This window comes from Ranitomeya imitator, chromosome 3, assembly GCF_032444005.1.
Source record: "Ranitomeya imitator isolate aRanImi1 chromosome 3, aRanImi1.pri, whole genome shotgun sequence".
In the NCBI taxonomy this organism is placed as follows: domain Eukaryota; kingdom Metazoa; phylum Chordata; class Amphibia; order Anura; family Dendrobatidae; genus Ranitomeya; species Ranitomeya imitator.
In genome coordinates, this window is record NC_091284.1 from 183,748,049 (window position 1) to 183,765,391 (window position 17,343).

At 47.0% G+C, this 17,343-nt stretch overlaps 2 protein-coding genes across 3 annotated transcripts in view; one reads left to right on the forward strand and one right to left on the reverse strand.

Annotated features, from left to right (window-relative positions):
• BLZF1 (basic leucine zipper nuclear factor 1) overlaps window positions 1–15,838 on the reverse strand; it is a 33,740-nt gene extending 17,902 nt beyond the window's left edge. The window contains exon 1 of one of the 2 annotated variants that reach the window (XM_069761684.1): window positions 15,712–15,838. The gene's annotated coding sequence lies outside the window, so the exon portion shown is untranslated. The remainder of the gene's footprint in view (window positions 1–15,711) is intronic. The other variant, XM_069761685.1, reaches the window with a different exon arrangement.
• NME7 (NME/NM23 family member 7) overlaps window positions 15,819–17,343 on the forward strand; it is a 373,917-nt gene continuing 372,392 nt past the window's right edge. The window contains exon 1 of the mRNA XM_069761686.1: window positions 15,819–15,938. Within this exon, the coding sequence (XP_069617787.1) occupies window positions 15,936–15,938 (3 nt within the window). The 5' untranslated portion in view covers window positions 15,819–15,935. The remainder of the gene's footprint in view (window positions 15,939–17,343) is intronic.

Sequence of the window (17,343 nt, forward strand, 5' to 3'; positions counted from 1 at the left end):
GTAGGAAGAGTTTCATCTCAATCACATCACTTGGATAGATGAAAATCCTGATGTAAGAACGCTGCGTATAGCGCCGTATGTGATCCCAAATGTTATGTAACAAAAGCGACAGCTCAATCCACAAAAAAAGCAAGTCCCTGTTCAGGTACTTCATCTGTCAATAAAAATATAGGAGGATTCCAGGTTACTGGTAGCAAAAAAGATCTGGTAAAGCACTCTGGCTTCTCACATCCCAAAAGAAATCCAGAAAACTCGGCACTCCAAAATCAAATTGCCCTCTCCCTCCTGAGCCCTAGTGTGCCTAAACCATATTTAGCGTCCACAAGTTTGGTATTTCTGTAATGATGAGAGTCCGCTTAATTTATGGGGTGCATGTCTCCACAAGCACGAGCTGAGCATAATGTACGGGGACTACAATGGATGATTTGTTATTTTCACTCAGCAACATCCACTGCTGCTTGTTTCTGGAAAACACCCGTGGAGTCAATCACCACTACATCTGTAGAAAAATTCACGGAGGGGTATAATTTCCAAAATGGGGTCACTAGAGAGGGAATTCTGCTTTTCTAGCACTTAGGGGCTCTGTATATGGAGTCCACAAACTATTCTAGGAAAATCTGTGCTCCTAAAGTCAAATACCGCTCCGTCCCTCCCAAGTCTTGCTGTGTAGCTAAGCACTACTGTACAGCCACATATGGGGTACTGCCACATTCAGCAAACATTGTGTGACAAATTTTGGTGCCATTTTTACCTGTGTGTAAATGTAAATTCTGGAACGAAAAGAAAATTATTCTGTGTAATACTGTTTATCGTCCAATGGTATAATGTTCTGCGACACACCTATGGTGTCAATATTATCACTGGAGCCTTAGATGAATTCATTGAGAGGTTTAATTTGTAAAATGGGGTCACTTATGGGAGTGCTCTGCTTTTCTGGCACCTCAGGGGCTCTGCCAATGTGACATGGCATCCGCAAACCATAAAAGCAGTATCTCCCCCAAATGAACACATTTTAGAAATTACCCCCCTCTGGAAATTTATCTACAGGTGTAATGACAATTTTAACTCCATGAGTGTTTTCCAGAAACAACCAGTAGTGAATGTTGGGATCCATTTCCTATAATGAGGCAGCAGTTATTCTGGACTCTGTCTGGCCTGTTCAATGGTTTCCTTTTTTTCAGAAGTGCACAAAACTGTCCGCCGGATCATAGGCCAGACGGCGTCCACAGTGTCTCCATCTGCCTCATTATTATAGGGAATCCTCCATTGAGGGCTCCACCTGAATCATGTAATTCAGAGATTTACACAGAAACCCCTGTGTAAGCGCTCAGCATAGAGCGCAGGATAAATGTGAACAGAGCCTAAAGGCCCCGTCACACATAGCGACGCTGCAGCGATACCGACAACGATCCGGATCGCTGCAGCGTCGCTGTTTGGTCGCTGGAGAGCTGTCACACAGACAGCTCTCCAGCGACCAACGATCCCGAGGTCCCCGGTAACCAGGGTAAACATCGGGTAACTAAGTGCAGGGCCGCGCTTAGTAACCCGATGTTTACCCTGGTTACCATCGTTAAAGTAAAAAAAAAAACAAACGCTACATACTTACCTACCGCTGTCTGTCCTCGGCGCTCTGCTTCTCTGGTCTGGCTGTGAGCACAGCGGCCGGAAAGCAGAGCGGTGACGTCACCGCTCTGCTTTCCGGCTGCCCGCCGCTCACAGCCAGACCAGAGAAGCAGAGCGCCGAGGACAGACAGCGGTAGGTAAGTATGTAGCGTTTGTTTTTTTTACTTTAACGATGGTAACCAGGGTAAACATCGGGTTACTAAGCGCGGCCCTGCGCTTAGTTACCCGATGTTTACCCTGGTTACCAGCGAAGACATCGCTGAATCGGCGTGTCACACACGCCGATTCAGCGATGTCAGCGGGACCTCAACGATCAAAAAATGGCCCAGGCCATTCCGACACGACCAGCGATCTAACAGCAGGGGCCTGATCGCTGGTACGTGTCACACATAGCGAGATCGCTACTGAGATCGCTGTTGCGTCACAAAACTTGTGACTCAACAGCGATCTCGCTATGTGTGACGGGGCCTTTACTGCGATCTTTTGAAGGCAGAATAAACAAATTAACAGCAGTTCAAGAATTGGTTGTATTTATTTTTTTACGCCGTTCCTCGTGTGGCATAAACAATTAGACAAATTTATTCTTTGGGTCGGTACAATTACAATAATACAAGATTGATATCATTTTTTTATGTTTGGCTGCTATCACACACTATAAAAAAGCTTTTGTCATATTTTGAAACATATAATTTTTCTATATTTCTGCCAGCAGAATAATGCGAGGGCTTGTTTTTTTGCCAGGAGTTGATGTTTTTATTGTTACCATTTTCAAGCACATGACACTTTTTGATCACTTTCTATTCTGATTTTTAGGAGGCAGAATGAACAAAAAAACAAACAAACAAAAAAACAGCAAGTCAGGAATTGTTTTTTGTTATTCCGTTTGTAGTGTGGTAAAACTGATAAGGCATCGTTATTCTTCGAGTCAGTATGATTACAGCGATACGACACTTATTTATAGAAAAAATAATTGTTTTTGTATCACTTTATTCTGACAGCTATAGCCATTTTATTTCTCCACTGACGGAACTGTATGGTGGCTTGTTATTTGCAGGACAAGATGACGTTTTCAGCTATACCTTTTCTTTTTTCTTCCACTTTTTAATCGAGTTTTATTCCACTATTTTGGGAGCAGTATGATGAAAAATCAAAGATTTTTTCCATTATTTTTAATTTTTGTTTTACTGTGTTCACTGAAGAGATTAACTAATGTGACTGTTTTAAAGATCGGGTTATTCCGGAAAAGAGAAGAGCAAATATGTGTACTTTTTTTTACATAAATTATTGGTATAATATTTTTTATTTTGTGATTTTTTTTTAAATATTTTAAAAATTTTTTTTTCTACTTTTTAGTCAGTCTGTATGGGACTTTAACTTTTAGTACTCTGATCATTGATTTAATGCATTGCAATGCTCGTGCACTGCAATGCATTATATCTATCAGCATTAGGCTACGGTCCCACTATCAGTATTTGGTTAGTATTTTACATCAGTATTTGTAAGCCAAAACCAGGAATGGGTCAAAAATGCTGAATTGGTAAATGAGTTTCTATTATACTTTTCCTCTGATTGTAAAACTGGGAGAGGAACAAAGTCTGATGTAAAATACTGACTCAGTACTGATAGTGTGAATGTGGCCTTACACTGACAATCACCAGCAACTTAGACCATGCTCCTGCCATGGTCCAACAGGCTCATCAGCAGTCCACGGTTACAGTATCTAGGGGGTTAAACAACCAGAGTTGGTGCAGGGACCAACCCTGCCTGCGAGAACTGAGTTTCGGCTTTAACTTATGTTGAGCACCCAGTGGAGATCCTGTGCTCCGCGTGATTGCCATGACATAGCTACACGTCATAGGTAGGGAATCGCTTCCCAACCATGACGTACAGCTATTAGTGATGAGGGAGTATACTTGTTGCTCGGGTGATCTCTGAGTATTTGTGAGTGCTCAGAGACTTAGTTTTCGTTGCCTCAGCTGCATGATTTACAGCTGATAGCTTGAATACATGTGGGGATTCTCTAGCAACCAGGCAACCCCCACATGTACTTAGGCTGGCTAGCAGCTGTAAATCATGCAGCTGAGGCGACAAAAACTAAATCTCCGAGCACTAACAAATATCCGGAGGTCACCTGAGCATGTTCGGGAAAACCAGAGCAACGAGTATACTCGCTCATCACTAATAGCTATATCTACGTCAAAGATAGTGAAGGTGTTAAAGAATGAAATCCCTTTGCTGTGTTGTAAGTTATTCACATATCATTGCTTTTGCTGTAAAAGGCAACTAAGAAAATGTCAGAAAAACCCTACTAGAAAGGCTAAACGTTACATGGAGTTACTCCGAATAAAATTAAATGGCAGCTGTGTAATGATAACTATTTAACATGAGCTTAAATGTGATTGCCTAATTCTGAACACAGCTGCATCCCTAATTACAAGAGGGTGTTCCCACTTATGCAACCACATTATTTTATTTTTGATACTTTATTCCCCCCACTCAAAATGATTTCAGTTTGCTTCTCAACGAATTTGTACAGGTGACATTAAAGGTGGAGTATGTTGTGAAATGTTTCTTCTTGGTATGATTTGTTTTTGTACAATCCTTGGATTTTAAGGGTATGTGCACACGTTGCTGATTTTTCCACGCGGCTTTAGTGCAGTTTATGTGCAGATTTCACCTGCGTTTTTACACCTGTGGATTCCAATTATGGAACATGTGTAAAACGCTGCGGAATCTGCACAAAGAATTGACATGCTGCGAAAAATATTATAATCTATTTATAGAATTGCCTAAATTGTCTGTCATCCACTTCCATCTGGACGTCCTCAAATCTCACAATCCACCGCACCGGAAGTTTGACGACCGCCATACTGGAATACCCAAGTGATGGGTATTCCAATATGGCACCCACTCGTGGTACCAGGCCCTTGCGCAGTACCACAAGGTCATCATATGACCCCCCGCTGCGACGGTGCTGCAGAGGGAGAGAGCAGGACGGCGGATGGAGAGCGGGTTTGCGGAAGAAGAGAGCGTGATGGCAGCTGAAGAGCAGGGCTGTTAAGGGAGAGATCAGGACGCGGGTTGAGAGCTTGGCTGCTGAGGTAGAGAGCAGGACGGCCATTGGACACAGAAGCTGCGGAGGGACAGAGCGGGATGGTGAGTGGAGAGCGGGACGGCGGGTGCAGAGTGGGATGGCATGTGCAGAGTGAGGCTGAGGAGGGAGAGAGCAGGGCTGTGCAGGGAGAATGCGAGACGGTGATTGTAGAGTGGGGCTGCAGAAGGGGAGCGCGTGACGGTGGATGGACAGCTGGGCTGTGGAGCTGCTGAGGGAGAAAGCAGGACGGCCAGTAGACACAGGGTATGTGAAAGAACACAGTGGGACGGTGAGTAGAGAGCAGGGCTGCTGAGAGAATGCGGGATGGTGAGTGGAGAGCGGGGCTGCTGAGAATGCGGGACAGTGGGTGGAGAGCGGGGCTACTGAGAGAGAATGCGGGATGGTGGGTGGAGAGCGGGGCTGCTGAGAGAGAATGCGGGACGGTGAGTGGAGAGCGGGGCTGCTGAGAATGCGGGACGGCAGGTGGAGAGCGGGGCTGCGGAGAGAGAATGCGGAACGGTGGGTGGAGAGCGGGGCTGCTGAGAGAGAATGCGGGACGGTGAGTGGAGAGCGGGGCTGCTGAGAGAGAATGCGGGACGGTGAGTGGAGAGCGGGGCTCCTGAGAGAATGCGGGACGGTGAATGGAGAGCGGGGCTGCTGAGAGAGAATGCGGGACGGTGGGTGGAGAGCGGGGCTGCTGAGAGAGAATGTGGGACGGTGGGTGGTGAGTGGGGCTGCTGAGAGAGAATGTAGGAGGGTGGGTGGAGAGCGGGGCTGCTGAGAGAATGCGGGATGGTGGGTGGAGAGCGGGGCTGCTGAGAGAGAATGTGGGACAGTGGGTGGAGAGCGGGGCTGCTGAGAGAGAATGTGGGACAGTGGGTGGAGAGCGGGGCTGCTGAGAGAGAATGCGGGACGGTGAGTGGAGAGCGGAGCTGCTGAGAGAGAATGTATGAGGGTGGGTGGAGAGAGGGACTGGTGATAGAGAAAGCGGGACGGTAGGTGGAGAGCGGGGCTGCTGAGAGAGAATGCGGGACCGTGGGTGGAGAGCGGGGCTAGTGAGAGAGAATGTGGAACGGTGGATTGAAAGCGGGACTGCTGAGAGAGAATGCGGGACAGTGGGTGGAGAGCGGGGCTACTGAGAATGTAGGAGGGTGGGTGGGGAGCGGGGCTGCTGAGAGAGAATGCGGGACGGTGGGTGGAGTGCGGGGCTGCTGAGAGAGAATGTAGGAGGGTGGGTGGAGAGCGGGGCTGCTGAGAGAGAATGTGGGACGGTGGGTGGAGAGAGGGGCTGCTGAGAGAGAATGCGGGACGATGGGTGGAGAGCGGGCCTGCTGCAAGAGAATGTGGGACGGTGGGTGGAGAGCGGGGCTGCTGAGAATGCGGGGCGGTGGGTGGAGAGTGGGGCTGCTGGGAGAGAAAGCGGGGCGGTGGGTGGAGAGCAGGGCTGCTGAGGGAGAATGTAGGAGGGTGGGTGGAGAATGGGGCTGCTGGGAGAGAATGTAGGAGGGTGGGTGGAGAGTGGGGCTGCTGGGAGAGAATGTAGGAGGGTGGGTGGAGAGTGGGGCTGCTGGGAGAGAATGTAGGAGGGTGGGTGGAGAGCGGGGCTGCTGGGAGAGAATGCAGGACGGTGGGTGGAGAGCGGGGCTGCTGAGAGAATGCGGGATGGTAGGTGGAGAGCGGGGCTGCGCACATGGGTGCAGAGATTGTCAATTATGCAAAGTCTGCCCCCATCACGACATTACCGCCCTCCCGATGCGATAGCATTGGGCCTCCATTTAGTATATATATATATATATATATATGTATATATATATATATATATATATATATATACATACACACAGTCATGGCCAAAAGTATTCACACCCCTGCAATTCTGTCAGATAATACTCAGTTTCTTCCTGAAAATGATTGCAAACACAAATTCTTTGATATTATTATCTTCATTTAATTTGTCTTAAATGAAAAAACACAAAAGAGAATGAAGCAAAAAGCAAAACATTGATCATTTCACACAAAACTCCAAAAATGGGCCAGACAAAAGTATTGGCACCCTCAGCCTAATACTTGGTTGCACAACCTTTAGCCAAAATAACTGCGACCAACCGCTTCCGGTAACCATCAATGAGTTTCTTACAATGCTCTGCTGGAATTTTAGACCATTCTTCTTTGGCAAACTGCTCCAGGTCCCTGATATTTGAAGGGTGCCTTCTCCAAACTGCCATTTTTAGATCTCTCCACAGGTGTTCTATGGGATTCAGGTCTGGACTCATTGCTGGCAACCTTAGAAGTCTCCAGTGCTTTCTCTCAAACCATTTTCTAGTGCTTTTTGAAGTGTGTTTTGGGTCATTGTCCTACTGGAAGACCCATGACCTCTGAGGGAGACCCAGCTTTCTCACACTGGGACTGGGCCCTACATTATGCTGCAAAATTTGTTGGTAGTCTTCAGACTTCATAATTCCATGCACACGGTCAAGCAGTTCAGTGCCAGAGGCAGCAAAGCAACCCCAAAACATCAGGGAACCTCCGCCATGTTTGACTGTAGGGACCGTGTTCTTTTCTTTGAATGCCTCTTTTTTTCTCCTGTAAACTCTATGTTGATGCCTTTGCCCAAAAAGCTCTACTTTTGTCTCATCTGACCAGAGAACATTCTTCCAAAATGTTTTAGGCTTTTTCAGGTAAGTTTTGGCAAACTCCAGCCTGGCTTTTTTATGTCTCGGGGTAAGAAGTGGGGTCTTCCTGGGTCTCCTACCATACAGTCCCTTTTCATTCTGATGCCGATGGATAGTACGGGTTGACACTGTTGTACCCTCGGACTGCAGGGCAGCTTGAACTTGTTTAGATGTTAGTCGAGGTTCTGTATCCAACATCCGCACAATCTTGCGTTGAAATCTCTTGTCAATTTTTCTTTTCCGTCCACATCTAGGGAGGTTAGCCACAGTGCCATGGGCTTTAAACTTCTTGATGACACTGAGCACGGTAGACACAGGAACATTCAGGTCTTTGGAGATGGACTTGTAGCCTTGAGATTGCTCATGCTTCCTCACAATTTGGTTTCTCAAGTCCTCAGACAGTTCTTTGGTCTTCTTTCTTTTCTCCATGCTCAATGTGGTACACACAAGGACACAGGACAGAGGTTGAGTCAACTTTAATCCATGTCAACTGGCTGCAAGTGTGATTTAGTTAATGCCAACACCTGTTAGGTGCCACAGGTAAGTTACAGGTGCTGTTAATTACACAAATTAGAGAAGCATCACATGATTTTTCGAACAGTGCCAATACTTTTGTCCACCCCCTTTTTTAAGTTTGGTGTGGAATTATATCCAATTTGGCTTTAGGACAATTCTTTTTGTGTTTTTTCATTTAAGACAAATTAAATGAAGGTAATAATACCAAACAATTTGTGTTTGCAATCATTTTCAGGAAGAAAATGAGTATTATCTGACAGAATTGCAGGGGTGTCAATAATTTTGGCCATGACTGTATATATATACTGAAAAAGTTATTAAAGCAAAATCCCCCTCCCCAAAAAGTGACCAAAGTGGTATCTGTCCCAACATTATACAAATAATATATACCGTATATATATATATATATATATATATATATATATATATATATATATATATATATACACACGGTGGGGCAAAAAAGTATTTAGTCAGTCAGCAATAGTGCAAGTTCCACCACTTAAAAAGATGAGAGGCGTCTGTAATTTACATCATAGGTAGACCTCAACTATGGGAGACAAACTGAGAAAAAAAATCCAGAAAATCACATTGTCTGTTTTTTTAACATTTTATTTGCATATTATGGTGGAAAATAAGTATTTGGTCAGAAACAAACAATCAAGATTTCTGGCTCTCACAGACCTGTAACTTCTTCTTTAAGAGTCTCCTCTTTCCTCCACTCATTACCTGTAGTAATGGCACCTGTTTAAACTTGTTATCAGTATAAAAAGACACCTGTGCACACCCTCAAACAGTCTGACTCCAAACTCCACTATGGTGAAGACCAAAGAGCTGTCAAAGGACACCAGAAACAAAATTGTAGCCCTGCACCAGGCTGGGAAGACTGAATCTGCAATAGCCAACCAGCTTGGAGTGAAGAAATCAACAGTGGGAGCAATAATTAGAAAATGGAAGACATACAAGACCACTGATAATCTCCCTCGATCTGGGGCTCCACGCAAAATCCCACCCCGTGGGGTCAGAATGATCACAAGAACGGTGAGCAAAAATCCCAGAACCACACGGGGGGACCTAGTGAATGAACTGCAGAGAGCTGGGACCAATGTAACAAGGCCTACCATAAGTAACACACTACGCCACCATGGACTCAGATCCTGCAGTGCCAGACGTGTCCCACTGCTTAAGCCAGTACATGTCCGGGCCCGTCTGAAGTTTGCTAGAGAGCATTTGGATGATCCAGAGGAGTTTTGGGAGAATGTCCTATGGTCTGATGAAACCAAACTGGAACTGTTTGGTAGAAACACAACTTGTCGTGTTTGGAGGAAAAAGAATACTGAGTTGCATCCATCAAACACCATACCTACTGTAAAGCATGGTGGTGGAAACATCATGCTTTGGGGCTGTTTCTCTGCAAAGGGGCCAGGACGACTGATCCGGGTACATGAAAGAATGAATGGGGCCATGTATCGTGAGATTTTGAGTGCAAACCTCCTTCCATCAGCAAGGGCATTGAAGATGAAACGTGGCTGGGTCTTTCAACATGACACCGCCAGGGCAATGAAGGAGTGGCTTCGTAAGAAGCATTTCAAGGTCCTGGAGTGGCCTAGCCAGTCTCCAGATCTCAACCCTATAGAAAACCTTTGGAGGGAGTTGAAAGTCCGTGTTGCCAAGCGAAAAGCCAAAAACATCACTGCTCTAGAGATCTGCATGGAGAAATGGGCCAACATACCAACAACAGTGTGTGGCAACCTTGTGAAGACTTACAGAAAACGTTTGACCTCTGTCATTGCCAACAAAGAATATATTACAAAGTATTGAGATGAAATTTTGTTTCTGACCAAATGCTTATTTTCCACCATAATATGCAAATAAAATGTAAAAAAAACAGACAATGTGATTTTCTGGATTTTTTTTTCTCAGTTTGTCTCCCATAGTTGAGGTCTACCTATGATGTAAATTACAGACGCCTCTCATCTTTTTAAGTGGTGGAACTTGCACTATTGCTGACTGACAAAATACTTTTTTGCCCCACTGTATATACACACACGCACGAGATGGTGTACACACCATATATATATATATATACACACACACACACACGAGTGTATTGCACAGCTACGTACTGTATTGCACAGGTACGTAGTATATTGGTCAGCCACGTAGTATATAGCAGAGCTACGTAGTATATAACACAGCCACGTAGTATATAACAGAGCCACGTAGTGTGTTGTACAGCTACGTAGTATGTTGGTCAGCCACGTAGTATATAGCAGAGCCACGTAGTATATTGTAAAGCCACGTAGTATATTGCACAGGCCATGTAGTATATAACAGTCACGTAGTGTATTGCACAGCTACGTAGTGTATAACAGAGCTCAAGCAGTATGTAACACAGCCCACGTAGTACATAGCAATGTGGGCACTATATGCATGGTTAAAAAAAGACTTAAAATAAAAAATAAACATATACTCACCTTCCGTAGGCTTCTTGAAGTCCTGGCGCCTGTGTGCGGTGCACGCAGTAGCTTCCGGTCCCAGGGTTGGTATGAGCGCAGGACCTGTGATGACGTCGCGGTCACACGACCGTGATGTCATGGCAGGTCCTTCTCGCATAGCATCCTTAGCACCGGAACCTGCCGCTTGCACTGCCGAGAACAGCGCGCCACGTCGGAGGGTGAGAATAAGCTTTTTTTATTATTATTATTAGTCACATTAGATCTTTTTACTATTTATGCTGCATACGCAGCATCAATAGTAAAAAGTTGGTCACACAGGGTTAATAGCTGCGTAACGGAGTGCGTTACACCGCGGCATAACGCGGCCATTAACCCTGTGTGATGGCTGACTGGAGGGGAGTATGGAGCGGGCACTGACTGCGGGGAGGAAGGAGCGGCCATTTTGCCGCTGGACTGTACCCGTCGCTGATTGGTCGTGGCAATGGTCGTGGGCGTTTTGCTATGACCAATCAGCGACTTGGATTTCCATGACAGAGGCTGCGACCTATGAATATCCGCGACAGAAAGACAGACGGAAGTGACCCTTAGACAATTATATAGTAGACTAGATGGTGGCCCGATTCTAACGCATCGGGTATTCTAGAATATGCATGTCCACGTAGTATATTGCCCAGCTACGTAGTATATTGCCGAGTCACGTAGTATATTGCCCAGCGATGTAGTATACAGCACAGAGCCACATAGTACACAGCACAGAGCCACGTAGCATATAGCCCAGCCACGGAGTATATTGCCCAGCCACGTAGTATATTGCCCAGCCAAGTAGTATACAGCACAGAGCCACGTAGTATATTGTCCAACCACGTAGTATATTGCCCAGTCACGTAGTATATTGCCCAGCCACGGAGTATATTGCCCAGCCACGTAGTATACAGCACAGAGCCACGTAGTATACAGCACAGAGCCACGTAGTATATTGCCCAGTCACGTAGTATATTGCCCAGCTACGTAGTATACAGCACAGAGCCACGTAGTATACAGCACAGAGCCACGTAGTATACTGCCCAGTCACGTAGTATATAGCACAGCCCACGCAGTATATAACACTGGCCACATAATATATAGCACAGCCCACGAAGTATATCACACAGCCCACATAGTATAAAACACTGCCTATGTAGTATACAGCACAGAGCCACGCGGTATCTAACACAGCCCACGTAGTATACAGCAGTGTGGGAACCATATCCCTGTAAAAAAAATAATTAAAATAAAAAATAGTTAGATACTCACCTCCTGGGATCCAGCGGAGCTCCGGCGATAGGCGCGCGGCTGCAGCCATCTTCCGTTCCCAGGATGCATTGCGAAATTACCCAGATGACTTAGCGGTCTCACGAGACCGCTAAGTCTTCTGGGTAATTTCACAATGCGTCGCTGGGAACGGAAGATGGCGGCAGGCGCGAGCGGCTCAGCGGACAACGGAGGGTGAGTATAGCAGGTTTTGTTTTCTTTAACATTACATTTTTTTACTATTGATGCTGCATCAATAGTAAAAGGTTGGGGACACATAGCGGCGGTAACGGAGAGCGTTACCGGCGGCATAATGCGGTCAGTTACCGCCGGCATTAACCCTGTGTGAGCGGTGAGTGGAGGGGAGTATGCGGGCGCCGGCCACTGACTGCGGGTAGTAAGGAGCGGCCATTTTCTTCCGGACTGTGCCCGTCGCTGATTGGTCGTGGCTGTTTTGCCGCAACCAATCAGCGACTTGGATTTCCAGGACAGACAGAGGCCGCGACCAATGAATATCCGTGACAAACAGACAGACGGAAGTGACCCTTAGACAATTATATAGTATATATATATATATAAATATATACTAGATGGTGGCCCGATTCTAACGCATCGGGTATTCTAGAATGTGCATGTCCACGTAGTATATTGCTCAGCTACGTAGTATATTGCCCAGCCACGTAGTATATTGCCCAGCCACGCAGTATATTGCCCAGCCACGCAGTATATTGCCCAGCCACGCAGTATATTGCCCAGTCACGTAGTATATTGCCCAGTCACGTAGTATATTGCCCAGTCACGTAGTATATTGCCCAGCTACGTACTATATTGCACAGCGTCATAGTATACAGCACAGACTCGTTGTATATTGCTCAGCCCACGTAGTATATTGCCCAGCTACATAGTATATTGCCCAGTCACGTAGTATATTGCCCAGTCACGTAGTATATTGCCCAGCGACGTAGTATACAGCACAGAGCCACGTAGTATACAGCAGAGCCACGTAGTATACAGCACAGAGCCACGTAGTATATTGCCCAGTCACGTAGTATATTGCCCAGCCACGTAGTATATTGCCCAGCCACGTAGTATATTGCCCAGTCACGTAGCATATTGCCCAGCGACGTAGTATACAGCACAGAGCCACGTAGTATACAGCACAGAGCCACGTAGTATATTGCCCAGTCACGTAGTATATTGTCCAGTCAGGTAGTGTATAACACTGCCCACACAGTATATAACAGTGGCCACGTAATATCTAGCACAGCCCACGGAGTATATCACACAGCCCACATAGTATATAACACTGCCTATGTAGTATATAGCAGCCACGCGGTATCTAACACAGCCCACGTAGTATACAGCAGTGTGGGCAACATAAAATATGGAGGTGCGAGCGGCTCAGCGGACAACGGAGGGTGAGTATAGCAGGTTTTTTGTTTTTTTATTATTGTTAACATTACATTTTTTTTTACTATTGATGCCGCATAAGCAGCATCAATAGTAAAAAGTTGGGGACACACAGGGTTAATAACAGCGGTAACGGAGTGCGTTACCCACGACATAACGCGGTCCGTTACCGTCAGCATTAACCCTGTGTGAGCGGTGACCAGAAGGGAGTAAGCAGGCGCTGGGCACTGACTGCGGGGAGTAAGGAGTGGCCGTTTTCTTCCGGACTTTGCCTGTCGCTGATTGGTCGTGGCTGTTTTGCCGCGACCAATCAGTGACTTGGATTTCCATGACAGACAGGTAATGAATATCCGTGACAGAAGGACAAACAGACAGAAAGACGGAAGTGACCCTTAGACAATTATATAGTAGACCAGATGGTGGCCCGAGTCTAACGCATCGGGTATTCTAGAATATGCATGTCCACGTAGTATATTGCCCAGTGACGTAGTATATTGCCCAGCCACATAGTATATTGCCCAGTGACGTAGTATATTGCCCAGCCACATAGTATATTGCCCAGTGACGTAGTATATTGCCCAGCCACGTAGTATATTGCCCAGCCACGTAGTATATTGCCCAGCCACGTAGTATATTGCCCAGTGACGTAGTATATTGCCCAGCCACATAGTATATTGCCCAGTGACGTAGTATATTGCCCAGCCACATAGTATATTGCCCAGTGACGTAGTATATTGCCCAGCCACGTAGTATATTGCCCAGCCACGTAGTATATTGCCCAGTGACGTAGTATATTGCCCAGTGACGTAGTATATTGCCCAGTCACGTAGTATATTGCACAGCGACGTAGTATACAGCAAAGAGCCACGTAGTATATTGCCCAGCCACGTAGTATATTGCCGAGCCACGTAGTATATTGCCCAGTGACGTAGTATATTGCCCAGCCACGTAGTATATTGCCCAGTGACGTAGTATATTGCCCAGCCACGTAGTATATTGCCCAGTGACGTAGTATATTGCCCAGTGACGTAGTATATTGCCCAGTCACGTAGTATATTGCACAGCGACGTAGTATACAGCAAAGAGCCACGTAGTATATTGCCCAGCCACGTAGTATATTGCCGAGCCACGTAGTATATTGCCCAGTGACGTAGTATATTGCCCAGCCACGTAGTATATTGCCCAGTGACGTAGTATATTGCCCACTGACGTAGTATACAGCACAGAGCCACGTAGTATATTGCCCAGCCACGTATGTCACAGGTTAAAAAATAAAAAATAAACATACTCACCTTCCGATCCGAGGGCCCCTTGTAGCGTGCGGCTGCTGCCATCTTCCGTTCCCAGGATGCATTGCGAAATTACCCAGATGACTGAGCGGTCTCGCGAGGCCGCTATTTCTTCTGGGTAATTTCGCAATGCGTCGCCGAGAACGGAAGATGGCGGCCGGCTCGGCGGGCAACGGAGGGTGAGTATAGCAGGTTTTTTGTTTTTTTTAAATTATTTTCAACATTACATTTTTGACTATTGATGCCGCATAGGCAGCATCAATAGTAAAAAGTTGGGGACACACAGGGTTAATAGCAGCGGTAACGTTACCCGTGGCATAAGGAGCGGCCATTTTCTTCTGGACTGTGCCCGTCGCTGATTGGTCGTGGCTGTTTTGCTGCGACCAATCAACGACTTGGATTTCCTTGACAGACAGAGGCCGCGACCAATGAATATCCGTGACAGACAGACAGAAAGATGGAAGTGACCCTTAGACAATTATATATATACTAGATGGCAGCCCGATTCTAAAGAATCGGGAGTCTAGAATCCATATATACTTTATTTATTCAAATGTAAGAATAATACAATTAATAAATAATAGTAAGAAAGAACAAAAATAATAGGCAGTATATGGAGAAAACACCAAACAAAAGTTCAAAATTGGTGTGAAAATGTCACTGAACCACTTCACAACTAAATATATATAGTTTTGGTAAATGGTATTATCATTTTTTTGACGAAATTCGGCAGGAGCTTGAAGAGCAACGTCACTGGGCCCGCCTCCACGCAGTAGAAACTTGCTGTGAGGTAAAAATTCAAAAATCACACCAAAATGGCGGGCGGAGTGTGTCACAGTACGGCACGTTTCTGATTGGTCGCTCGCAGCAGGCGGCAACCAATCAGACACTGGACACTGTTGACGTCACTTAGCTCCGGACATTAGCTCCGGACAGGAAGTTGGCACAAATTGCAGGAAGTAGTATTCTAGGCAATTATATATTAGATATATGTGTGTGCGAGAACATAGATCAGAGGAAACGACAAAGCTCGAGCTCTCAGTAGTAAGACTTGTCAGTCCCAGCAGGCCGGTGCGGAGCGGTGACCCCAGTAGCCTTGTATATGGGATGGCGCCCCCCATGGGTTATGGGCATGTCTTTATAAAGCCTAGACATCCCCTAAGCAGCGATACCCAATGCCCAGCACAGCAAGCACCACTGTGAGGAGCGGCCGCTGTGGTATCACTACACTCAGGAAGCCACGGAGTCCTGGAGGGCCCGGAACTAACACTGAGGAGAAGTCCCGGCGCCCAGACTGACAGGCCGCCATTACCGACAGAGGGGACACCGAGAGCCCCTAGGGTCGCAGAGAGACTTACGTGTCCATGGGGCGACGTCAGCGCAGTGTTGCTATAAGCAGCACGCCGTCAGCGTAGCCGTGCGTCACTTCCGGGAGGGGCTTCCGACAGTAGTGCGTCTGTGGGACGCTGTGCGTCTATTGGGCGGGGCTAGTTTCCTTTCCGGTGTCTGGTGGTTGCCAGGGAGACAACTGCTGTTGGCGTCCAGTGCCGGGTGACAACAGGGCAGCAGAGAGGAGCTGAGCATGGTGAGTGCTGGGAGCCTCCTATAGTGGCACTGGGGGTACACGGGGTGACCCAGCCCCCACAGCTGAGGACACTCTGTGTATGGCACAGTTCTTGAGATGAGCACTAAGTAATTAACGGGATTGTCTACAATGTTACAATTTTTTTTTAAACAACCTCTGATCCAATTTCTGCCTTGGTCCTTCCCATTTGGTAGCACTCAGTCCAGTATCAGAACTAGGAGCCGGGGCAGACGGACTGTTGGTGCAACCTGGGGTCCACTAGTAGGGTGCCCACCTCAAGAGCAGCAAGCTGCATCTTCTGTTACTGATGCATAAAGGGGGCACAGAAATATACATACTGCCTGTGGCCCTGCACCCTCTTTTGTCTGTGCCCCTGCACCCTCTTCTGTCTGCGTGGCCGCCCCTGCACCCTCTTCTGTCTGCGTGGCCGCCCCTGCACCCTCTTCTGTCTGCGTGGCCGCCCCTGCACCCTCTTCTGTCTGCGTGGCCGCCCCTGCACCCTCTTCTGTCTGCGTGGCCGCCCCTGCACCCTCTTCTGTCTGCGTGGCCGCCCCTGCACCCTCTTCTGTCTGCGTGGCCGCCCCTGCACCCTCTTCTGTCTGCGTGGCCGCCCCTGCACCCTCTTCTGTCTGCGTGGCCGCCCCTGCACCCTCTTCTGTCTGCGTGGCCGCCCCTGCACCCTCTTCTGTCTGCGTGGCCGCCCCTGCACCCTCTTCTGTCTGTGCCCGCACCCTCTTCTGTCTGCGTGGCCGCCCCTGCACCCTCTTCTGTCTGCGTGGCCGCCCCTGCACCCTCTTCTGTCTGCGTGGCCGCCCCTGCACCCTCTTCTGTCTGCGTGGCCGCCCCTGCACCCTCTTCTGTTTAAATGTTAATGTTTTTCTAAGCTCCTCTCAGTTGACTTATGACCACAACGTTCACTCCAACTTTTCTATGGTTTTGTTTTCATTATTCAGCACAGCGGAGTTCTGAAAAGGACAGATAAAAGATTTACATAGTCTCCAGTCAGAATGAGCGCACTGACTGATTCTCAGATGACTCGTTCTGCAGCCAGTAATAGACAGTGCAACACAAAGGCTGTGGTAGGCAAACAATGCAAAAAGTTTTTAGAAACTCAATTGCAAAAATGATTTTTAACCCAAAATATATGCATTTAATGCATAATTAGGGCCATCAGTGGATCAAAAGTGGTGAAGAGAACAAAAACTGGCCACTTTTTACCTGGTGACACAAAAACTGCATGTGCTAGAGTAAGATATATGGAGTAGCGAACGTCAACTCTTTCATCACCACAAATCTGGTAAAAAAAGCTTTGATGAATCCCACTATAGTGGACAGTGTGTGTATATGGTAGTAGTTGCCTTATTCATTGACCGCAGGTTTTGTGGACCGTTAGGCTGCCGTCACA